General features: G+C 45.2%; 1 protein-coding gene across 2 annotated transcripts in view; it reads right to left on the reverse strand.

The window, feature by feature from the left end:
- The window catches only part of ARL15 (ARF like GTPase 15), a 191,306-nt gene that overhangs the window by 118,722 nt on the left and 46,685 nt on the right, over positions 1 to 25,899 (reverse strand). For both annotated transcript variants that reach the window (XM_075269521.1, XM_075269525.1), the window contains 2 exons: positions 23,007 to 23,151; positions 21,771 to 21,830 (listed from right to left, as the gene is read on the reverse strand). In XM_075269521.1, coding sequence (XP_075125622.1) covers positions 21,771 to 21,830; positions 23,007 to 23,151 — 205 coding nt within the window. The remainder of the gene's footprint in view (positions 1 to 21,770; positions 21,831 to 23,006; positions 23,152 to 25,899) is intronic.

A 25,899-nucleotide genomic window follows, 5' to 3' on the forward strand; every position in this document is an offset into this window, starting at 1 on the left:
TGCTAAAATTAATCACTGGTTTCCTGTTAATGCGTAAATATAAAAATAAATAGTATTGCAGAATATGTCAGCGTGATTAATATGTGCTCGGAGCCCGGCCTTGTAACCAAATCTGTTTATGTCTCATAATATAACTTAAAGGTTGCTATTTACACATGCACATACATCTGAATTAATGGATGTTTATAGAAGGCTTCTCTTAAATAATGACATCACAGGCTTGGGGGTCTCCCTCTGTTAACCCCTATATTGTCAGAACAGGAACTGCCATTCACTTCTCTAATTTGGTACCATCACTCCAAATTTTGGGCATCAAGAATTTCTAGATATTAAAATAAATGCATGATAATAATGGGTTCAATCTATCATCCGCAAGTTATTAGAAAGCCAGCCTAGTTGGAACGCTTTACGGAACAGGAAGTTCCGACACTAAAGACTATAGAAAAGATGGATGTTAACAGAGTTCTCCAAGACTCCGTAGCCTAGGATTAGGATAGGTCATCAATATTAGATTGGTTGGGGCCCAACAACTGGTACCCCCACTGAATACCACTGGGTTGAACACAGTTGTGCCACCACTGGAATGGACGTTTCGGCACTTAAATTCATTTCAATGACAGCACTGGAGATAGCTGAAGTACAGCACTTGTGTATCTCCGACACTCCCAAGTGAATAGGAGCAGAGAAGGATCCTGTTCACCAGGGGCACGTCTACATTCAGCCTGGCTGCATTCACAACGGGGGGGGGGGGTAGACACATCCATGATTCTCAGATTGCTGGGGGTTTCAACTTCATAGCATAAGCCTTATAATGGTGCCAGGACCATGTGCTAGGACCTTCACTGTTCCTCAGAAAGAGGGAGCCATAGAGATAGTTAAAGGGAGTCTGTCAGCAGTTGTGACCCTTCAAAACTGCTGTCAGAACTATGCACAGGACTTGGAGAGCAATATGGTCAAGTTGGATGCATGACCACCGTATCCAAATTTTAATCTCTCAGCACCGTGGTTGCAAGTGCCCAAGAATTCAGTGTCTAAGATACTGAACGCTCCCTGAACCCACTGCTGACCAAATGTGTAGGTGTGCGATACGGCCACTGCCCATCCACTGGATTAATGGCATCATGGAATCCCAGTAAGTGTCCCTTCATTTCTAGCCTTCTCTATTTTTGGATAAAACATGAAAAAAATAACAGTTTTTGGTGCAAAACCAATACTTGGGCAAAAAAATTACTACTATTTCATGCCTTGGACACCAGAAAATTGGCATACAGGTTGGGTTGCAGAGTTGGCAGGACTCTTCTAATTTACTACAAGCCGACTCCAACTCTGACAGCCATAGTCAGTCAGAAACAGAAAGTTCCTCCAATCAGGCAGGTTTCCATCTTCTGCCCCAGCAAAACTGGACAGGGGATGGAAACCCGGCAGTCAGTTTTCAAACCCATCCACTAGAATGGGTTTGCAAAGTGACCGCCCGTGAGCATCTTCTGCCTCTCCGCGGCGAAACCGTTTTTTTAAGCCAGAAGCAAAGTCGGACATGTATGTTATATCAGATAGATAAGATGCATACGTTGCCAGTATGGATATCAGATAGTTATTTTATAACTATAGCACAAATACACTCACCGGCCACTTTATTAGGTACACCATGCTAGTAACTGGTTGGACCCCCTTTTGCCTTCAGAACTGCCTCAATTCTTCGTGGCATAGATTCAACAAGGTGCTGGAAGCATTCCTCAGAGATTTTGGTCCATATTGACATGATGGCATCACACAGTTGCCGCAGATTTGTCGGCTGCACATCCATGATGCGAATCTCCCGTTCCACCACATCCCAAAGATGCTCCTCTATTGGATTGAGATCTGGTGACTGTGGAGGCCATTGGAGTACAGTGAACTCATTGTCATGTTCAAGAAACCAGTCTGAGATGATTCCAGCTTTATGACATGGCATTGCATTATCTTGCTGAAAGTAGCCATCAGATGTTGGGTACATTGTGGTCATAAAGGGATGGACATGGTCAGCAACAATACTCAGGTAGGCTTTGGCGTTGCAACGATGCTCAATTGGTACCAAGGGGCCCAAAGAGTGCCAAGAAAATATTCCCCACACCATGACACCACCACCACCAGCACCAGCCTGAACCGTTGATACAAGGCAGGATGGATCCATGCTTTCATGTTGTTGACGCCAAATTCTGACCCTACCATCCGAATGTCGCAGCAGAAATCGAGACTCATCAGACCAGGCAACGTTTTTCCAATCTTCAATTGCCCAATTTCGATGAGCTTGTGCAAATTGTAGCCTCAGTTTCCTGTTCTTAGCTGAAAGGAGTGGCACCCGGTGTGGTCTTCTGCTGCTGTAGCCCATCTGCCTCAAAGTTCGACGTACTGTGCGTTCAGAGATGCTCTTCTGGCTACCTTGGTTGTAACGGTTGGCTATTTGAGTCACTGTTGCCCTTCTATCAGCTCGAACCAGTCTGGCCATTCTCCTCTGACCTCTGGCATCAACAACGCATTTCCGCCCACAGAACTGCCGCTCACTGGATGTTTTTTCCTTTTTCGGACCATTCTCTGTAAACCCTAGAGATGGTTGTGCGTGAAAATCCCAGTAGATCAGCAGTTTCTGAAATACTCAGACCAGCCCTTCTGGCACCAACAACCATGCCACGTTCAAAGGCACTCAAATCACCTTTCTTCCCCATACTGATGCTCGGTTTGAACTGCAGGAGATTGTCTTGACCATGTCTACATGCCTAAATGCACTGAGTTGCCGCCATGTGATTGGCTGATTAGAAATTAAGTGTTAACGAGCAGTTGGACAGGTGTACCTAATAAAGTGGCCGGTGAGTATGTATTTGACGAATTCTTGAATGCCGCGATACCCTCAATAGTCATAAAAGAGATTCATTTTACCCTCCGATCCACGGAGCAGTTACGTGGATTTCGTTGCTCTCGAACGTGCAATTGGAACGATCTACGATTCAATATTTTTTTTTTTACGTATTATGTATTATAAAACTGAAGAAGTGAATGTCTTCTATGTATCTTCTATGTATCATCTCATGCTCAGGTTATATGTGATTTATAACCATGAATATGTAAAACGTTGCAAACAGTTCCCGTATAAATCACCTATTAGGGCTAACGCCACGTACACCCGAACCTTTTCACCTTCTCCAAAATGGCCAAAACTTATCTCATGACAAACAGCAGATGCTCAGAAGACTCGTACATCCTCAGCCGATCATGGAGTCAGCAGGATGTCCATCCTGGCATAAGTATATCACATGTGTTCAATATTCATCTTTTTCTTAAACTTTGCCCAAGAGGGAGATTAATATAAAAAAAAAAAAAATGAATAGCAGAGGAACACTGTAGTGTGATGCACACCATGCAAACATCTAACAGGAGCGAAGAGACGTGTAGAAAACCCATAGTAAAGTCATACCTCCCAACTTTTGAAGAACCGAAAGTGGGACAAAATGTGCAGCGCGCTACGCGCGCCGCGGCAAATTTAGCCCCACCCACTTTTGTGTTGACTCCGCCCACTCGTTAATTTTTCATGTGCCCGCAAACAGTATAATCCTCCTACAGTCACCCGTAAATTATATGTCCCCCCTCTATCTCTCCCCCAGTTTCATATACACCCTTCATCTGACCCGTTTCATGTCCCCCTTCCATCTCTGCCCCCAGTTTCATGTCCCCTCCATCTCTGCCCCCAGTTTCATGTCCCTCCATCTCTGCCCCCAGATTCATGTCCCCCCATCTCTGCCCCCAGATTCACGTCCCCCATCTCTGCCCCCAGATTCACGTCCCCCATCTCTGCCCCCAGATTCACGTCCCCCAGATTCACGTCCCCCATCTCTGCCCCCAGATTCACGTCCCCCCTCTCTGCCCCCAGATTCATGTCCTCTCCATCTCTGCCCCCAGATTCATGTCCCCCCTCCATCTCTGCCCCCAGATTCATGTCCCCCCTCAGATTCATGTCCCCCCATCTCTGCCTCCAGATTCATGTCCCCCATCTCTGCCCCCAGATTCATGTCCCCCATCTCTGCCCCCAGATTCATGTCCCCCATCTCTGCCCCCAGATTCATGTCCCCTCTATCTTTGCCCCAGATTCATGTCCCTCCATCTCTGCCCCAGATTCATGTCCCCCATCTCTTCCCCCAGATTCATGTCCCCCATCTCTGCCCCCAGATTCATGTCCCCCATCTCTGCCCCCAGATTCATGTCCCCCATCTCTGCCCCCAGATTCATGTCCTCTCCATCTCTGCCCCCAGATTCATGTCCTCTCCATCTCTGCCCCCAGATTCATGTCCTCTCCATCTCTGCCCCCAGATTCATGTCCCCTCCATGTTTGCCCCCAGATTCATGTCCCTCCATCTCTGCCCCCAGATTCATGTCCCCCCATCTCTGCCCCCAGTGTCATGCCATCCTCTCCATCTCTGCCCCCAGTGTCATGCCGTCCTCTCCTTCATCTGCCCCCAAATTCACGTTCCACCTCCACATTAAACTTACCTTCTCCTCCGCTCCCTCGCCGCTCTCTGCGCGCCTCTCTCGCTGACACATGCGGCTGAAGGAAGGAGCTGACACAGGTCAGCTCCTCGCTTCGCCGTTGCGTGTCTCTCTCGCTGACACATATGCGTCTGAAGCGAGGAGCTGACCTGTGTCAGCTCCTCGCTTCGCCGCTGCCGCCGGCTACTGGCTTGTAGATGCGATGTATCACATCGATGTGTCACATCGCATCTACAAGCCAGGAGACGGCGGCAGCGGCGAAGCGAGGAGCTGACACAGGTCAGCTCCTCGCTTCAGCCGCATATGTGTCAGCGAGAGAGACACGCAGCGGCGAAGCGAGGAGCTGACCTGTGTCACCTCCTTCCTTCAGCCGCATGTGTGTTCAACTCAGTCCAGAGGACGCAGATCTGAGTTGAAATCGGGACATACCTCCCTCCAACCGGGACCGTGGGACATGTCACCCAAATCGTGACTGTCCCGCGGAAATCGGGACAGTTGGGAGGTATGGTAAAGTTCTCTACATTAACTCATAAGAGGGATTCGCTGGTTTGGGAAAACAGTCTGAAACAGCGCTACATCTATTCATGGTGGTGTCTGGTATTGGAGCTGGATGACATTGAATCAGAGGTGCAATGCCATATACAACCTGAGGGCAACCATGTTTTTAAAGTCCTAATCAACCCCTTTAAAAATGTTTAATATTTCAGAATAAATAAATAGCACCATTATTTTTTATGATATACAGTATAAATAATGATGATTAATATTTTAATAAATTTGCCTACTGTCTGTCTTCCCTGCTAGAGAAAAGAGCATCTCGCCATAAACGTTGATTCTATTTGCCTAAGAAGTGGCCCTGGGACTACAAAGGCCCTCAGCCTCCTGAGCAGGTAGAGTCTGCTGTGGCCCTTTCTGTGCAGCGCCTTCAGGTGATCAGCCCAGTCTAGGTTATTGAGGATCACGCCCAGATACTTATAGGTCCTGACTATCTCAATGCCTGACCGTTGGTTCTCCACCGGGGTCAGGGCACTTCTCCGTTTACTAAAGTCCACCACCATCTCCTTGGTCTTCCCAGCATTAATCCTGAGCTGGTTCTGAACTGAACTGTACCTTGTGGTGCCCCCGTACTACGGATCACAGTGTCAGACACACAGTCCTGGGCTCTCACATACCGAGGGCGGTCAGTCAGGTAGTTTAGGATCCAGTTGGACAGGTGATGGTCCACTCCACCAAGGTTCAGCTTCTCCCTCAGTAGACCTGGCTGAATGGTGTTGAACGCACTGGAGAAATCAAAGAACATTATTCTCACAGTGTTCCCGGGTTTCTCCAGGTGAGAGAGACCTCTGTGAAAAAGGTGGATGATGGCGTCATCTACCTCAATGCCCAGCCGATAGGCAAACTGGAGGGGGTCCAGAGCGGAGCTCACTAGGGGACGTAGGTTTGTCAGGACCAGTCTCTCTAGGACCTTCATCAGGTGGGATATCAGTGCTACAGGTCGGTAGTCATTGTAGCCCATCGGGTTGGGTTTCTTTGCGACAGGTACCACACAAGATGTTTTCCACAGTTATGATACCACTCCCAGCTTTAGACTCATATTGTACATGTGCGTAATAACATCGGACAGCTGGTCTCCGCACATTTTAAGAACTCTTGCGCTTATCCCATCAGGTCCTCCGGCCTTGTCTGCTTTAATCCTCTTGATTTCCCTACACACTTGAGACTCCTTAAGGATCAGATAACCAGGCGGCAATTGACTGCAAGACGGTGGGGGTTGGGTCTTGGTGTGTGAGGGGGGGGGGGGGGTTGACTGACATACTCGTAAAGGGAGAGTTGGGTTGGAGTCGAATGTATTGAAGAATAGATTAAGCTCTTTAAGCAACTTCCTGTCACCTGATGATCCACCTGCTACGGCATTTCGTCAGCTGGAAGCCATATATTGAGGGTGTTGCTGGCGTTGATAATCCGTTTGCTCCAGTGTTTTGGCAACTGTCAAGCTGGCCTGCCGCTGAACTCATTCCTCGCGCTGCGATTGTTCCGGCATCTCAGCAACTCGATGGGACGCCATATAATGAGCGTGCTGTTGGCGCCGAAGATCCCCCTCAGCTCCGCTTGAAGAGAACTTTGTGACTTCTGGCTACCTTCATAGCTCTTGTTGTTTTAGAATTTTGAAGCAAATTATATTTTCTTTTTCCCGGCATGTTTAAATTAGTAAACTGCCAATTTGGATTAAAGGTGTTTTCCCATCCAGTGTGTCAGCACTGCCTGGAGCAGATCAGATAATATGCAAATGCACGTACAGAATGGACTGAGGGTTAACTGAGTGTTTACACTGATCGATAACAGACCTGGCTTTATCAGAACCTGAGATAAGCTGCTGCAAGAGCAGTGTAATATAGTATGTGAATATAAATTCATAACAGTCTTGAAGCCATGTGTGTTAATTGAGGTTACAAACTATCTATGTGCCAAATTTCATCCAAATCCGTTCAGCCATTTTTGCGTCATTGAGGAACAAACACACAAACATCCAAACACAAACTTTCACATTTATAATATTAGTAGGGTTAGGATGTCAATGTCTGTTTTCCATCAGTTTTCTGTTCCCGTCTCTCTAATTTTCAATATCTAGGTCATCAGTTTCTTCATGTCCAAAATAGGACTGGTGTGCCATCAATGGTCAGAGCCTTAAAAAAAAAAAAAAAAAAACCCGGCTAGTCCTATTCCTTCTAGCTACTTTGACATTATATTATTTAAGATATGGCAGTAATTTTTATTTTTTTTTCCCAGTCCAGAGTTCAGAGCGTTCTTTATCCTTGTGATAGAAACACCATATGATGCGAGCAGTGTCTTGAAATATGCCAAACAAACTGTAAGGTACATCTATAACAAATCCGCACATAAAATACACAGCCATCTCCGTTCCCACATTTGTCACCATTTATTCCACCGTTGGGGTAGAAGTTGTTTTGGAATATGACTTAAGCGTAGACATTGCACCCACTCTCGGCACAACGCCCTTCCATCCCGGCACTCTCATACACGAGATTTACAGACCCCCGAATACACAAAGAATTAGAAATCCCAATATCACCGTGTCATGCAGATGGTCCATGTTACCGCACAATTACACAAAAGGTCACATAAAAACAACATAAATACTCAAAGTCAAAAAAGGAAGCCATAAATCACACAACGTATTCAGCCCCGGCTGCTTATATTGTTATATACTGTTACCAATGATAAATACAGCTGTCAAAGTGTATTCTTAATACTGTTAAGCTTGGAGAGACCATGAAGGATTTTTTTTCCCCCAATGGATATTTTTTTTAAACTCCGAAACCTCAGTGGACAATATATAGAACTACATTAATTCATTGGATAAATTACATCTCCTCACATAGACAACTCATGATTTACACCACTACAATGTAAAAAGGGTAGAATAATGGGCGCCATTGTTTTTGGCTAAAGTATCCAGAGCTATCATAGGCTATACATACTGATCAGACGATGGCTGGATGTTACGAGAATGACCATTGACCTAAAACAATTTACTATACAAGTATCTGATCGATGCGAGTCCCACCGCCAATCTCTAGAACAATGGTTGGATGACCACCACTGGGTAACCCCATCCATGTTGAGAATGGAGAGTTGGTCAAGCATGTCCATGGCACTCTCCATCACTTCTACAGCCCTAAACAAGTAATATACATTACATTTATATTGGCCAAATTCAGCAATTTTGACAAGTTTCGACCAACCACGTAATAGTCAACGCTTACAATACTGTGCAAGCGGCCATTTTCTCGTGGCCTGTGGGCATGCACAGTTTGCTCTGCCCAAGGCCTAGAAGTTACAAGCCACCACTGGAAGAAGAGGCTGAAGATGATGCTGCTGAAGAAGAGGAGGCGGCGCTGGAGAGATTTTTCTTGCAGCATTGGGGACGCCCCCAGTGCTGCGAGAGAGCTAATTTGCATGCCGATAAGAACCGGGATTTTAGGCGAACGGCGGCACGGAGAAAACAACGAAAGGTAGAAGACTAATAGCCTTTATTAAGGCTCTTCCGACGTGATACCTAGAAAAAAAATGTGTCTGACTGATAGGATCCCTTTAAGGGTATGATCACACAACGGAATTTGCAGATCATTTGGTGGCAGATTTAGCTCCCGGAATTTGACTCCCATTGTTTTCATTGGGAGGCAGCGATCGCAGCAGGATGTGGAAAAAAGAAGCATCCTACTAGATCTTGCCGCAGATTCCCATTCTGCAATGGAGAGCCAAGACAAGAATGCTGATAGACATTGGCATCCGGTTGTAGCCAACCACAGGAGAAAAGGCCGGCGGAATAGGAATTCCTCTTCATTTTCCACTGTGTGATGATACCCTTACTCCTCTACTCATTTCATTCAATTTCACCTGAGTAATAGCACCCATCCCTGTATCCAGCCTCATACACAGAAGTCTATAGGGAGGGGAGGATGCTGCCCAATAGAAATTGATTTATTGCTTTTTTTTTGTACAGTGGAAGAGCATTATCTTACTAGATATAGCAGTGTCAAAAGAGCCATCTCATTTACAGTGTAGCAAAACGTGTCTTTCCCAGAAGCCCTTTCCCTTTCCATAGACTTCTTTGTACAATGTAACTTCTAGTAATAAGTGGGGAAGGATTCATTTTTCTTTAATAAGATATATTGCAAAGTTTCTTATATTTCTATGTATTATTCAATTATGCAAAGTCATTTTATAATTGAAGATTTGTTTTTTTTCTAAGTTCATACCTGCACTTGGGTATAAGGTTCCTTGGGTCCACGTGGGGGCCCGAAAAACAGAAACCCAATCCGCTTAAAAAGCAGTTGCCCATAGAAACCATAGACTTTTGAATTTTAGAAAAACAGATGTCATGTGGTCAGATATTTACCTTCTATCCTATAAACCAGCGGTTCTCAAACTGTGGGTCGCGACCCCGGTGGGGGTCGAATGACCAAAACACAAGGGTCGCCACATACCTCCCAACCGTCCCGGTCGATGGGAGGTATGTCCCGGTTTCAACTGATCGGCGCCTGGAGGACGCCGATGAGTTGAAAACACAGGCGATTAAAGCAGGAGCTGACACAGCCAGCTCCTGCTTTAACGCTGTGCTGTGGCTTCTGTATGTGTAGCCGCGATGTGATGACGTCACTTTGCGGCTACAACTATATGAGTGAACGAGACTGAGTGGGCGGCAGGGGAGCGTGGAGCATTGGAAGGTGAGTGTAAGTGTTTTTTGTTTTAAACATTAAGATGGAACATAATGAAAGGGCAGATGAAGGGGGGGACGGCATGACATTGGGGGCAGAGATGGAGGGACATGAAACTGTGGGCAGATGAAGGGGGGACGGCATGACACTGGGGGCAGAGATGGAGGGACATGAAACTGGGGGAAGAGATGGGGGGACATGAAACTGTGGGCAGATGAAGGGGGGACGGCATGACACTGGGGGCAGAGATGGAGGGACATGAAACTGGGGGAAGAGATGGGGGGACATGAAACTGTGGGCAGATGAAGGGGGGTACAGCTTGACACTGGAGGAAGAGATGGGGGGACATGAAACTGGGGAAGAGATGGGGGGACATGAAACTGGGGGCAGAGATGGAGGGGGGGCATGAAACTGGGGGCAGAGATAGGGGGACATAAAACTGGGGGCAGAGATAGGGGGACATAAAACTGGGGGCAGAGATGGTGGGGGGACATGAAACTGGGGGAAGAGATGGGGGACCTGAAACTGGGGGCAGAGATGGGGGACATGAAACTGGGGCAGAGATGGAGGGGGGGACATGAAACTGGGGGCAGATGAAGGGGTTATATGAAACTGGAGGAGTGATGGCGGGGGGACATATAATGTACGGGTGACTGTAGGAGGATTATACTGTGTGGGAGAACATGAAAAATGAATGAGAATGGACGGAGTCAACATAAAAGTGGGCGGAGCTAAATTCACCTATTCGCATATTTTGTCCCTCTTGCTAATATTCAAAAGTTGGGAGGTATGCCTAAAGCCATCAGAAAATACATATTTCTGATGGCTTTAGCCACTGAGAAGCCACGCTACTGTCTGCAGCAGCACTATTCAGCTGGAACGCACGCCGTTATGGAGACATGTTCCAAACTGAATGGGGTCACCGCAACATGAGGAACTGTATTGTGGGGTCATGGCATTAGAAAGGTTGAGAACCACTGCTATAGACAGAGGATAATATTCTCCCTGGTATAACTTATTAAAGGGATCCTAGCATACAAACCCTTTTTTTTTTTAGTAACACGTCGGAATAGCCTTAACAAAGGCTATTCTTCTCCTACCTGCATCGATGTTCCGTAGGAATCCCGGTTCTTGTCAGTATGCAAATGAGTTCTCTTGCAGCGGGCCCCAGCGCTCAAACAGCACTGATGGCGTCCTCAATGCTGCGAGAGAACTCTCATCAATGCCATCCCCATCTTCTTCAGCAGCGTCCTCTTCATCCTCTTCTTCCGTCGCAAGTTTCCGAATTGTACGCCTTGGGCCTTGGGCAGAGCAGATTGTGCATGCCCACAGGCTATGAGAAAATGGCCAATTATAATACTGTGCAAGTGGCCATTTTCTCGTGGCCTGTGGGCTTGCCCAGTCTGCTCTGCCCAAGGCCCGAGGCCTAGAAGTCGGAAATCTGCGCCGGAAGAAGAGGAAACTGCTGAAGAAGATTGAGGAGGCGCTGGAGAGAGTTCTGTCGCAGCATTGGGGACGCCCCAGTGCTGTGAGAGAACTAATTTGCATACCGACAAGAATCGAGATTCCTACGGAACGGCGGTGCAGACAAGACAATGAAAGGTAGGAGAAGAATAGCCTTTCTTAAGGCTATTCCAATAGGTTACTCAGAAAAAAAGGGTTTGTATGATAGGATCCCTTTAAGATCCTTTACATGAGGCGATAACCAGCCAAACAAGCACTCATAGGAACTTATACTCCCGAACCCCCTGAAAACAGCCAAAAAAAGTAGCGGATACCGCGACTTCAGATGATCAATTTTTTACCTGGGTCAAAAAAAATCATTGTCTTCAGCAGTTCCTCTCCCCATGTGGGCAGGATACGTGCTGCGACAATGTGTGAACTGTAGGCAGACTTAATAATAACGTGCCCCCATACACTGTGCATCAGGTTATCCAAAAGGACCTTCGCTGATAAACTTCCCATGTAGAAAGACCTTTGCGCCTGGTATAATGACCCTTAGATATGGACGGGTTTGCAGCATTGACTCTTATAAGTTCTGCTTCGTTCTATTACTCCACTTACTACATCCTTTAACACTTTACCAACAATAGGGCTTCTCGAAAGTTATCAGACTTGTTGGGCCCACTGCTAAGTCTGACTGAGACCTTGGTATCTCATAAGGAAGATCAGTCTGTCAAAGAAGAATCAACACTTTCGTAGAAAGGCACCAAAAGATAAAGTCTTCCCAAAAAATATTTTATACATACACATTAGGTATCCCTGTGTCTGACAGTGCCCGGTCTACTGAATATAGGGGATCTGCAGTGCTCCTGTTCCGTCAGGAAGGGGTTAATAGGAGCACTGCAGATCCCCTATATTCAGTCAGACTGAATTTCAAGTGGGGGAAAAAATCCCAATCCTCAAGCTCAGGGAAGGGGCAGACAGACAACCAAAACACCCCCTCCCCTTCCCCAGCATCTACTGCACCCAAAAACTCCAACCATTTTAATTTTTGAAATTTTCCAGTAGCTGCTGCATTTCCCCCCTCGGCTTATACTTGAGTCAATAAATTTTCCCAGTTTTTTGTTGTAAAATTAGGGGCCTCGGCTTATATTCGGGTCGGCTTATATTCGAGTATATAAGGTAATCACTTTCCAGCTCTGTTCTGTAGACCAGTTGGACCTTAAAGAGGCTTCCCATGAACATAACCATATTTATATTTGTAGAAAAATTAAAGTTAAACATTTTGACAAAAATAATAGAATTTAAGATAAGATGAGAGATAAGATATTCCTTTAATAGTCCCAGCACGAGGAAATTCAGTGTGTTACAGCAGCATGGATAATACAGTAATATATTACAAGAAAGAACACATGCAAGCTCATAGCAGATAGAAAATATACTAGGAGTCATAGCAACTGGGAAGAAAAGAAGACTTCAGGATCATTTAGTTCTCTGTGCGGAGTGATCTTCACTTGGCCTGATGTTGATTATACAGCCTGGCCGCGGTTGGGAGGAAGGATCTCAGATAGCTCCTTCTCACACTTGGGATGAAGCAGTCGGTCACAGACAGTACTGCCCAGTGCTATCGCGGTTTCTCTAACACTCTCACTATAAGGACATCATGCCTGGGTTTCTGACGAGACTCAGATCACAGAAAGTTCCTGCACTTATGGTCGTATCCACAATTTTTTCCACTGGGAATAGTAAGGATACCCCCATACATTTAAGACTAATACGATTGCTGGTCCACCCTGCCAGGTAAAGGGGGCTTTTATATTGTATGTAAGACCAGTTTAAAAGAACTTCCCATTTCTATTTTTGAAAAATTTTGGTAACAACCCCCATAACTCCCATGACACCTCCTACAGCGGTGGTCAGAAAACTTCTTTTTTAATGTGTCAACTGAAAAAAAAGAAAGATATTCCTTCAAGGAGAAAATATGGAGACAGTGGGGAAAAAATGGATAGAAGGGAAAACTCAGATATTGGATGGTGTGGGGTTTTTTTTTTTTTTTGGTTTTCAAGAGAAACTTCTGCAGATTATAAATCACATTTTCGAAGCCACAATGTGTGGTCAGTTTGTAAGATTCTGCCAGACTGCCATATCCTACAAATTCATTTACAAAAAAAACAAACCACATTTTATTTGTCAGCTCCCACAGTCTGTTTTCTATTTATTTCTCCTTTCATAAAAAAAAAACAAAAAAAAAAAAAACTTTTCTTGTGTATTTCCTGCTGCAGTTACACATTATTAAAAAAAATAAAATAAAAAACCTTGTGTCATCAAGATACTTAGCTCGAGAAAGAAGAGGTTAATCCCAGATAATAAACAGGACGACGTGTCAGATCTCCTTTGCTGCTGCTTCTTTTTTGCAAAAAGTGCTAAAAACAACTAAAAAATAAAAAATTCACTTCATCTAATTTTTTTTTTTTTAATGTAGATTGTGAGTCCCACATAGGGCTCACAATGTACATTTTTCCCTATCAGTATGTCTTTGGAATATGGGATGGAAATCCATGCAAACACGGGGAGAACATACAAACTCCTTGCAGATGGTTTTCTGCCCTTGGCGGGATTTGAACACCAGGACTCCAGCGCGGCAAGGCTACAGTGCTAACCACTGAGCCACCGTGTGGCTTCATCTAATTTTGTTGGTTGTCTAGGCAAAGATGTCCACCACAAGCTGGGTTAGCAGAGGAAGAGTGCCTGCTGTCGTTTGTATTTTGCTAATATTAATAAATCCAAAAATATACAATATATACTCGAGTATAAGCCGACCCGAATATAAGCCGAGGCCCCTAATTTTTCCACCAAAAAACTGGGAAAACTTATTGACTTGAGTATAAGCAGGGGGGGGGATGTAGCAGCTACTGGAAAATTTCAAAAATTATAATGATTGGAGTTTTTGGGTGCAGTAGTTGCTGGGGAAGGGGAGGGGGTGTTTTGGTTGTCTGTCTGCCCCTTCCCTGAGCTTAAGGACTGTTTTTTCTCCCCCCACTTGGAATTCAGTCTGGCTGAATATAGGGGATCTGCAGTGCTCTTATTAACCCCTTCCCGACGGAACAGGAGCACTGCAGATCCCCTATATTCAGTAGACCGGGCACTGTCAGACAGGGATACCTAATGTGTATGTGTGTCACAGTCATTTTCTACTTTTATATGTATTCTAGGGAAAGGAGGGATTTACAACTTTTATTTTATTTTTTTAAAGCTTCTTTTTTTTCACTATTTTATGGGAGATTCTATACATTACTATTGCGGCTGGTCATAGACAAAAAAATTTTTTTTTTTTTTTTTTGCTTGACTCGAGTATAAGCCGAGGGGGGCTTTTTCAGCACAAAAATTGTGCTGAAGAACTCGGCTTATACTTGGGTATAAACGGGTAATAAAAAATAAAATCATAAAATATCTTGCATACTATACACGAGCGTGTATCCTGTAGACGTCTGTGCAAAAAAAGTAATGGATGTCTTCAATCAAGGATGTATAGAGGAGGCCACAACAATGAATGGGTGATGTGCTATCCGTAACAAAAACAAAGCACCCTGATAAATAATACGCTTGGGTGCATGGGGCCTAAATGTCCCTACCGATTCCCCTAAAACATGGTCAGAATATTGTCAACATCAAGCCTAGATCCTCAAGATTTCTGCAGAGGTTGAACACGTACCTTCTCTAGTGAAGTATGACAGTTCAAAGGGAGACAAAAGCCAAAAAGGGTTCCATGAAAAAGTAAAAAATGCCAATTATCTTCCATCAACAAAGCCAATTTCAGGATAACCTCCCTGACACGGGAGAAGCTCAGTGCTCAGTCGAGACACTTCATGCTCATTAAACCACCACTGATCTAGTGACAAATTGCCTAAAAGTATGTGAAGGCCCTCTTCATCTTGTGAAAGCTCATCAAAAAAAAAAAGGGATCCTGCAGAGGAAACGGGCAAGAGGCAGCAATTTTTTACAGATGGGTGGACTAATACTGGCAGCGAAGCCCAAATCCTAGGTTGGAAATCAGAGAAATTTAAGGAGGACAAATCTTGGGTTTTTTGGCTTTGCGTTTGTCACGATGCATCTAGATCAGGAATGCACAACCTTTTGTGGTCCAAGGGTCACATTGTCAGACTGTAGCCCCCCCAAGGGCCACACTAAAATCTAAAGGCCTATTCCCAGCGGAGACATTTGTGTCTGATAGATGGGATCCTCAGCAGAAGGGCCACCAGGTACTGGGACAACTGGGATGTCTTACCCCCCCGCTGTTAGAACCAACAGGTTGAACTTCTTTTATTTGGCATTCTCCTCCTTTCTTGTTAATAAAAGAAACGGCTGCAAATTTTTGCAACACCCATGTGCTAATTTTGTGCTAATTTTCCACCTTGACAATTTTGTCCACAATTCTCGTCACAATCAAAGACTGACATGACGCTCTGCAACTCCTTCACTAATCTAAGTGAATAGAGTTTTGCTATTTAATGCCACAAAAAAAAATTCAGATCTTTCTTTTTGCAACTAAAATTTGCATTTGCAGCATCTATGGGGTTGCTTTGCGAACCTATTCACTTATACAAGGGAAGGAGTCATAGAGTGAACCATTGACAGTAGGAAACAATTGTATCACAATTGTGCCCCCTTGGTACGTACATGTTTTGTTGTGGAGTGCTGCTCCTCTTGACTATGACATACATGTGAGCAGCCACTAGAGGGTGCCCACTGGTTTCTCACACGACAACATGTATGGTCAGTGCATGGAGTCAGATGTCTGTCACCTCATTCGCCCATACACCTGCAATATTCGATCCTGGCCGAGCGGTGAGAAAGCTGCAGCCAGACTTGCCATTGTGGGAAAGTCAAATGGCCCCAGACTCATTAGGCCACGAGACAAACCTATTGACATCAACAAGCTTCGTGGAAATGTATCTATTGAACATGGGCTACTTAAAAGGAGTTGCCCGGAAGGAGCTCTTGCCCCTGTACGGTGGTTTGGCACCAAGACAACAGCTTGGCCTCCATAGATGCGTTGCTTCCCGATCCATGCTGTGTGCAGTATGGGCATCAGAAGTGGCCACGAGCAGCTGAATCATGTGGGCCCAATGGCAGCTCTTTGTCATTTGTAGGAGTCGAATGCAGCTGTCCTTGGACAAGGGTCTTTCTGAACTGAAAGTATGCCGTGTTCCAATTGTTGGGGGTCGTACATATTGGCATCATGGGCCTTTGATACCAGTATCGCGGTCTCTGCACTTAGTACATATGGCACCTGTTCTTGTTCTGGCGTGGCGTGTGTCTATCACCAGTGGGAATTCATTTTTTCCAGCAGAGTAAAAATTCATCTCTTAGAATTTTAGAGAAATATTTTTAGCCAAGGAAATCGCCATTTATACAGGGAAACAAATAATAGAAAACAAGGAAAAAACAGGGAAACAAGGGGCATTTCTAGGAGCAAATTGTAAAGCAGAAACCACCTTAAGGCCCCCATGTAGTGAACGACAGCAAAAAAAAAAAAAAACGCTGCAGAAACGGATCATGTTTTTTCTGCTGTGTTTGTCCATAGAGTTTTCCTCCACAGACTTTCTGCCCCTATTATATCTGTACAGAAAAAGTCCACGTTTCCATAAGTATAAATGACATGCTGCGATTTACACAAAAAAAAGCGCAACATCTGCACTGCAGATTTTTTTTTTCCTGCTATGTGTGGAAGGGATTAGCCAGATTCCCATCCACTTTGCAGGTACTGTAAAATGCAGGGTTTTTTGCAGCAGTGTTTCCGCCATAGCATGTTGCATTTTCTCAACATGGGGCTTCAGCCTAAAATGCAGTGTCACCCATTCTAATAAGCTTAGGTTCACGTGAAAGTTAACAAGCCCATGGGCGAGATGAATGCACGGCAGCCAGGTATAGGATAAGTGATACTGGACTGTGGCACAGACCGTTCAACATAGTGTAGCTGCCTCCGGCTACCAACCGAGCATTCACCCCACCGAGGTCAACGTCTTTGCTAAGTAGCTCCTACCTACACTTGCCGCTAGAGTTTGAATGGCAAGTGAATAAGTGCGGTTCTCGAAATGTAAACAGTACCGAAGTTGCCCTGTTTTGGCACAGCTGATCTGCAGGGGTCTGGGTGCCGTACCCCCACAGGTTCAATATTGATGACCTCTCCTCAGGATAGGCCATCAATTGTAGAAACCAGATAACCCCTTTAATACATTTGATCCTCTTACAAAGTGTTCAAGGATTATTGTGACCTCTGGTGTGTGGGTGCCATGGGTTGGGGCCTCAAGAGAGTGGCATGGAGGGGTCGTGTGTGAACCCCAGGCCATAGGTTGTGCACTCCAGTCTCGATAAACTCTTGCTATAGTTGTATTGTAAGCAAAATAGATTAAATTTCTTTATAATATAAAGCAAAATTTCACTGAAAATTTGACAGGGTGGAGAAACGGCGACCATAATGTCCGAAAGCTCGCAAAAGAACATGACGTGTAGGTTTGTAGGCCAAGATCTGGAGGAGAAGAAGAAGTGAATAATGTCCATGGTCCTGCTCGCACCGCCCTATAGAGCAGAGCTAAAGACTTATCATGGACCTCACGACGAGTGCGGCCACATTTTACCTCAGAAAATGGCTCTAAAGACAAGTATTCAGTCAGGCCTCCATGCCTGGCTGAGATCAAAGAGTAACCCAATCCGGAGGGCTCAGCACAGCCATTGGTGACATTGCCAGACAGTTACAAATTATTTTGGGATACTTCATCATGTCATCCTTCATTACGTGTCTGCTGTGCACACGATGGGACAGTTTACCTCACAAATATTTCAGCCATGTCAGCGCGATGGGCTTAATAGTTCTACCCTCACCATGTGTCAAGACACGTGTCCGGGCGACCTCCTATATGATAAAAGTAGAAGGACTGCTATGTAGAGAGAACCATATTTAATCCAACTTTTTGAGAAAATTCTTCCCCAAAAACAACAGGATTAACCCCTTAGAACCCCTCTGTGGAAAAGAAAGAAAGAAAATGGCTGCTTGCCTAAGAGCACCCCCTCCTTCCTCACACACAGAAAGGATATTTTTATTATACCGTGGCTATTTTTTTTTTTTATTACAGTCTATAACTGGTATTTAAAATGGTATAATGGAAACTAGGCCTTATAGAAAGTTATTAATCCAAACGGGAGGTGTTAGGGGTTAAACAGTAAGGGCACAGAGGGGGAGGATTATGGCGCGGAATCCATGTCATAATCCGCACCCTCACAATGGTTGTCTATGGAGACCGCTCGTGATCTTTTTTACGCTAGAGGTAACATGCAAAAAAAAAAGCGAGCTGCCCTTTCGTCAGGCGGATTGTGCGGCTTGTAGAGCCACGGCGTCCACCTCGCGGCAGCACCCTCCGGAGTCGGCCCAATCATTTAAAGAGGACCTTTCACCATTTTTCCCACAGGCAGTTCTATATACTGCCGGAAAGCTGACAGTGCGCTGAGTTCAGCACACTGTCGGCTTTCCCGATCTGGGCCCAGTGTGAAGAGCTTACGGTCCGGTACCGTAGCTCTTCTATGGTCAGAAGAGCGTCTCTGACACTCAGTCAGAGACGTCCTTCTTCACAGCACAGCCAATCGCGCTGTACAGTGTGAGAGCCGGGAGGAACTCCCCCCTCCCTATGCTCGCAGTACTCGTCCATAGACGAGCATTATCAGGGAGGGAGGGGGCGTTCCTCCCGGCTCTCACAGTACAGCGCGATAGGCTGTGCTGTGAAGAAGGACGTCTCTGACTAACAGTCAGAAACGCCCTTCTGCCCATAGAAGAGCTACGGTACCGGACCGTAAGCTCTTCACACCGGGCACAGATCGGGAAAGCCGACAGTGTGCTGAACTCAGCGCACTGTCAGCTTTCCGGCAGTATATAGAACTGCCTGTGGGAAAAATGGTGAAAGGTCCTCATTAAGCATACTGCGGAGGGGAAAGCCGCGACAGTCGTGGCAGGTGGATTTTGGCCTGAGAGTGACGCGGCTCCCCGCGTCACTCTCGGTACCAAAATCCGTCCTTCCGCTCCCCGTGTGAACGGGGCCTAGGGGTCCATTCACACTGAGTTTTTTTGGCAAGGAAAAAAAATCTGCTTAAGGAATTAGGAAATGTTTTTTTTTTCCCCTCCACACAGTGTATGGACCTTGAAAAACCGCTAGCAGTTTTTCCACATGTTTTTGCCAATTCCTCGTGGACTGCGTTGGTTTTTGCAGGCAGAATCCGCCTGAAGGAAGCTTTTTTTTCGGGGGGAAAAAAAAAAAAGCTAGCAGAACCCATAGAACTCTATGGGGAGGCTTTTTTTCCCCAAGTGGATTCTGACGCAGATTCAGCGTCAATATCCTCGCCAAAAAACTGTGTGTGAATGGACCCTATGGCCCCCATTCACAAGAAAGAATCTGCTGTAGATTCCTCCCCAAAATCAGCAGCAGACTTCGCCCTGAGTCTGCGTCCCATTGTTTTCAGATCGGAAAGGACACTGTCAACACAAAAAACATAAAAAAAATTAAAAGGAATGCATTACCAATTTTTGAATTCTATCCACAGAATATGTCATCAGTATCTGATCTCCCGGTATACGATACTCAGAGCCCACACAGATCAGCGGGTTGACAGAAGTGCCACTACTGGATGGGGAGCGGATTGCAGCACCAGTCCTACTCAAGTAATAGGAGCAGCGCAGCAGCCCTATCCAATGTACAGGGGTGGTTCCAGGGACTTACAGTGCCCCAAATAATAGGAGCTGTTCTGCATGCTCACGCCATTCCCTATTAGCTTTCAGGACCGATAGGTTGCTGCAACATCTGATCTGTTTGTCCGAGAGTCAGAGTCATCAATATGAATAACCCGTTTGGAGACAGAAAACTTCTTTAACTCCTTTTTGTCTATGGTGTAAATGAGATTACTGCTGCAAAGAAAACCCGTAGAGAATTGTCAGTCTGCTATTAGGTTTAGTGGCCACAGTGAAAATTGCAGAACACAGATTTGACTGAAAAGACTCAGGAAACACTCCAAATCAGCAGGTAGAATAAAACAATGGGAATACTGGGGGGAAAAAAAGTAAAGATGGCAGCGCAGCGGCCACATTGATTTCTATGGAATCGTGTAGCCATTTTTTGCACTTCTTCTAATGATATACTTGTTTTATTGCCATTCGCACTGAAGCCTCCCAGGAGTCTGACAAGTTTACACCGGCCCCAGGTCCTTTTAACACCATTTCCTGTGGTGCAGCCGCGTATCCAGCACAATGGTCTGGGCTGGTGTTAATAATTCCCTTATGGTTTCGTTGATCTCTCAGCACGTGATGTGATAACTTCCACTCTCAGCGAGACCAATAGTCACATAGTGAGAAGTGATATGTGCCCCTCAGACCCCCCATGCTACTATTACTAGTGGTGAGAACCAAAGCATCAAGTCACAGCCCCCACAAGTAACAAGGATACGCATGTATATGGGATGGAAGACCCCACAGAAAACGCCTGCACTCCTACAGGCATAAATACAAAGTAACAATCCTAGATGGTGAGGGTCTTAAATATCTTTGATTTCAAGTAAATGCAAAAATTTTAAACAAATTTTTTCAGACGCGAGACTGTAGTGACCGGCCTGTTTTAGGCCTTAAAGGGGTTGCAGTACCTTTGCCTCACTTCACATTAAACCTGAGCGCAGCCCGGCTGAATGTAGACGGGACTGATGGTGGTTGGTGGCTCCATTTGGCTTTCTCCGGTGCTCCCATTTACGTCAGCACTGACCACAACCAGTCCAGCCCACATTCAGCCGGATTTTACTTCATGGGACAACCCCTTCTCACCTCATATCTGTCCGCCCAACAGTTGTCCACAGCTTCACTCCCAATCTTAAAACAGGGCTAAGGTGCAAGGTGAGGGGACAGGAAAAAAAGACCAAATTTGCAAACATAGAAACCCCTTTGAACCCCAGTTTGCCCCAACAAAACTCATCAGCAAATGCTTCAAGACTGCCCATTATTGGTAAGACTGACCATACATTCTGTAGATCTGTTTGGCTAAACGCCTATTTCACATGAAGTTCCCATATACATGCACACTCGGCTGAGTGGTGCATGTGTACTGAAATGGGATAGGGGACAAAGCCATTGTCAGGCACCCTAATTGGGAACAAAAAAGGACCGGGCAGCTGATATCCAACTTTGTAATATTAATCTTCCACAACATATGCCTACGATGGAGGATCAGGAGGCCCACCATATACATTACATGGTTGGCCAGTCCGGACGAAATTGGCCAACAAACATCTAATGTGTATGGGCAACTTAAGCCACTGTATGTCTCTCTGGGCTGTTTACCCCACCAAGAATGAAAAGATCAGGCATGTTGGAATCTGTCTGATCCTTCTTCTTCCAACATCCCTTTCACCTTAAATTGGCAAATTTGGTCAAAATTATCGTAACATGTTTTTACATGGAGTGTGACTATTGGCTGCCAATACAATGGTGATTTACTCAATACCACAGCGACGTACAAGCAAGGACACAGCAGAGATTGACATTACCTCCAAGCTCTTTCACGTTGAGAATGGCACTCTGGAATGGAACGGCTTTTATACTAAAACCTACAATAGAAGAAGAAGAAGACAAGGAAGAGCAGGTCAGTCAAATGTCAGACAACCACCATGGGTTAAAGACAGAAAAGTACCCCCAAAGTCTACCTCTGGGCCCCCAACAAACAGCTTAAAGGGGTTATCAAGTTGTTTTTTGTTTTTTTTTAAATTGGGCCAATTAACAGGATGCATTAATACAAAACACTTCCCAATACGTATCCTGTTTAAATTCAGAACCATTCATCTGATTTATTTTATCCGGTCATTGACCTCAGATGTGATAGTTTACAAGCTCACTACCCCTCCCTGTGAGCAGTTCAGCCAGCAAACAAATCATCACGCGACCTCAGATTTGGTAGTGATTAGAGATGAGCGAGTACTGTTCGGATCAGCCGATCCGAACAGCACGCTCCATAGAAATGAATGGATGCATCTGGTACTTCCGCTTTGACGGCGGCCGGCCGCTTAACCCCCCCGCGTGCCGGCTACGTCCATTCATTTCTATGCGAGTGTGCTGTTCGGATCGGCTGATCCGAACAGTACTCGCTCATCTCTAGTAGTGATGTATTACCTGTAATTTCATTGCAGGGGAGAGTAGAGAAGGGAGGCGTACACAGAGAGTGAGAGCAGGCAGAGGAATCCTGGGAAATGTAGTTTGTCCACAGATTCACTGCTTGTAAATAACAGTGATACAAGGAGCAGCAAGTAAAATAAAGCCAAGCAAAGGTTACACAAGGGGACAGTGAGGATTTAGCAATGGTGTGGATGTATTTGCAGATAATTTTTGGAAGCTGGATGACCCCTTTAAAGGGGTAATCGCACCTCAGCAATCTAGGGTAAGTAATAAGTTGTGGAATGGGGAGGGTCTTACCATTTGGGCCACTGATCATGGCAACTTGGGTGTTTTGTGGTTGGATAGGTGCAACGCCCATCCATTCATTGCAATGGGACCACCGGAGATAGCCAATAGCTGTACTTCAGCTTTCCCCAGAGATTCCATTGCAATGAATGGAGTAGGGTCTACCTGTCCAACCACTGCTCCATTCAAAATAGGGAGCAACAACTCCTTTCTCATAATATATCCAAGAAGTCGGACCTCCGTGATCGGCAAATGGTCAGTGAAAGTCTCATATATTAGCGGAAGAGGGAAAATAATTAAGTCCATGTCAAAAAAAGACCTTGTATTACCTGTGGTAGGCACAATATTGTCTTGGCTCTCGCTGCACAGTTGTGTTAAAAGACTTGTCTTCCCAGATCCTGTGAGTCCTATACATACAATGTCATATTCAGGCCGAGGAGGTGGAGGACCCTTACAGCAGAGGGCTCGAAAACACTGCAAAACAATCAGAAAAGAGCGTGAGCTATAACAGCGGCTTCATAGGTAGCACACGTGTGTCATGTCGCACCGAAAACTGCCCCGAGCATTCAGAAATATAAGCAGAGGTATACAGGAACAATGTTAAAGGGCAACTAACTCCATTTACGAAATTTTACAAAATTGACAACATACTGTAGAACTACAAAAGGTCAATGACTTTAACGGGTCGAGAAATACAATCGACAGAGAGAGAGAAGACATCCACGGCCATGAAAATACAGTTAAAGGGAGTTTATTAGATCCAAAATTCTCCACATGTAGGGGCCTTTCATAGGAGCAGAATCATAACTTTGGGGTCACAAACTTATACAGAGTTAGTGATCTTTTTATGGATATGCAACTCAGTCTGCAAGTGCACAGGAGGCGGGGCCTGATTTGCCCACAGACTAGTGCTAGTGCTCCAGCTAGGTCCTACTTCCACTCTAGATATACTACGATGCTCTAAACGGCCCACGATAAAATTTTACTCCAACATAATTTTTATAAAGTTGTTCTGGCGCCTCCTGGTGGTCCTTAGAGTCTTCTCTCATTCACACGGAGGAAAATGGTGAGGAATTTGGTGCAGAATTTCAGCGCTGAAAAAAAAAAAAAGCATCCCATTGACTTCAATGTGTTCCTTTCAGCGTTGAAATTCCACACCATTTTCGTCCGTGTGAATGGACCCCAATACTGTACGACATATAGCACACAGAGACCCTGCCCCAAGAGAAACCATAGAGTCACCTCCTACTTGACTAGTAGACCCTAATCTGCAACACCACTAACAGGGCTTATATCTTTGGAATGGCTGAACGGATTTGAGTAAGTGAAACATCAAAATTCTCAGGCTCCGATCAGATGATGTTAGAGATGAGCGAGTACTGTTCGAAACGGCTGTGTCGAATAGAACACACCAATAGGAATGAATGGACGCATCCGGCACGCAGGGAGTTCAGCGGCTGGCCGCCGGCAAAGTCTGCATGCCGGCCGCTTCCATTCATTCCTATGGGTGCGTGCTGTTCGAAACGTCCGTTTCGAATAGTACGCGCTCATCTCTAGATGAGGTATATCACTTTTCAGACCTGGTGATAGGTGTGAGAGGAAAACAAACAAACAGCTGGGGCGCCATAACAAGCATGTAACGGCAAGAAGTAGACATAGGAAATACATTTTAATGATTCCAATTGAAAAATTCTAATGTTTTAGGTGATCTAAGAGAGACTTCTTATTTTACTAGGGGATACACAAGTTTGGTTTCATAGTAATAGGGCATCATAAATAGGTACCCATTGGTCCCAGAACTTTGCACCATTATGGCCACCTCTGCTACAAATGTAACGTCTGCGACCCGCCAGCCCTGAGGAATGTGTCCGAGCCCTCGGGGTCATTAGGATTTGTTCTGCTGATGTAGGTTTTCTGCCCTGAATGAGGCGCTGCAGGAGCACTTTAATGCGTAACACACATGTTGAAAGTGTAGGGCTGTTCCTTACATTCATCTACTACCGAGAGACAAGTGGGAACTGTATAATACACACAACAAGCTGAAGTTCATTGGATCAGGCTGGCGTCCTTTTATTGGTTTTCGGGGATGCATAATCCATTTGTGATCACAGTCAGCTTGACGCAAGGAGGTAAAATGTTTGATAGGAACGGAGCGAGGAAGAAACAGTCAGCCCTGCCAGCTAATTTTATAGCTCTCATGAACCTCTGTGTTATGCAGCATCACACCTGGAATGTGACGGAAAATATTAAATGTTCCTCTACTCTAAATCCAGTAAGACACGTGAACGTGCAAAGCCAAGGTGGAAGAAAATTTACGGGAAGATCGGAGAGAGTACCTTTGAAGACCTTGGAGCAAGCTGCTAAATTTTATTCATCTCAGGGGAGTCCAAAAATGTCTGATATCTGATAAGTCTGCTTGGTCTTCACTGAAGGTATCTTAAAGAAGACCTGCTGCTAGGTCTGAGGAGCTCAATGACCTGCATTATCTGATTGGTGCTGTCAACCTAAGCATTTTGAAGTTTTGTATATTCAAAACTGTTCAGCCATTCCAAAGATATAAGCCCTGTTAGCGTCGACTTAAATTAGGGTATATAAGTGGATGGTGGGATTTCACTGGAGACGGGGTCTCTATGCAGTGTTACTGCCCGCTTGGCTAGTAGAACCTAATCTGCATTAACACTTAAAGGGCTTATAACTTTGGAATGGCTGAACCGATTTGGTTTACTTCCATCTTATACATGAATTTTTATGGGTATATATGAAACAAAACAGAAAGACAAAAATGTTATCTTCCCCTATCTCTAATATCAGAAGGACAGTGGCCACATAGAATAAAATATAAACTTATCCCCCTCATCCACAAGGCTCTCCATAATGCTGCACCTCCCTACATTTCCTCCCTCATCTCTGCCTACCGCCCAACCCGTGCTCTCCGTTCACTCAATGACCTAACACTTACATCCTCTATCATCAGAACCTCCCACACTCGTATACAAGACTTCTCCCAAGCTGCACCACTTCTCTGGAATGCTCTACCCCGGACAATCAGATTAACTCCCAATTTCTGCAGCTTCAAGCGCATACTAAAGACACATCTTTTCAGACAGGCCTATCCCAATTCCTAATGTAAATCCTTCCGTACTATAATTAGAATCCCCACAATCCAACCCTCCTCTGTCCCCGCTCCCACATTTCCCCACATGATATGATGTCATCTCAGGA

This window comes from Leptodactylus fuscus, chromosome 1, assembly GCF_031893055.1.
Source record: "Leptodactylus fuscus isolate aLepFus1 chromosome 1, aLepFus1.hap2, whole genome shotgun sequence".
Taxonomy (NCBI): Eukaryota; Metazoa; Chordata; class Amphibia; order Anura; family Leptodactylidae; genus Leptodactylus; species Leptodactylus fuscus.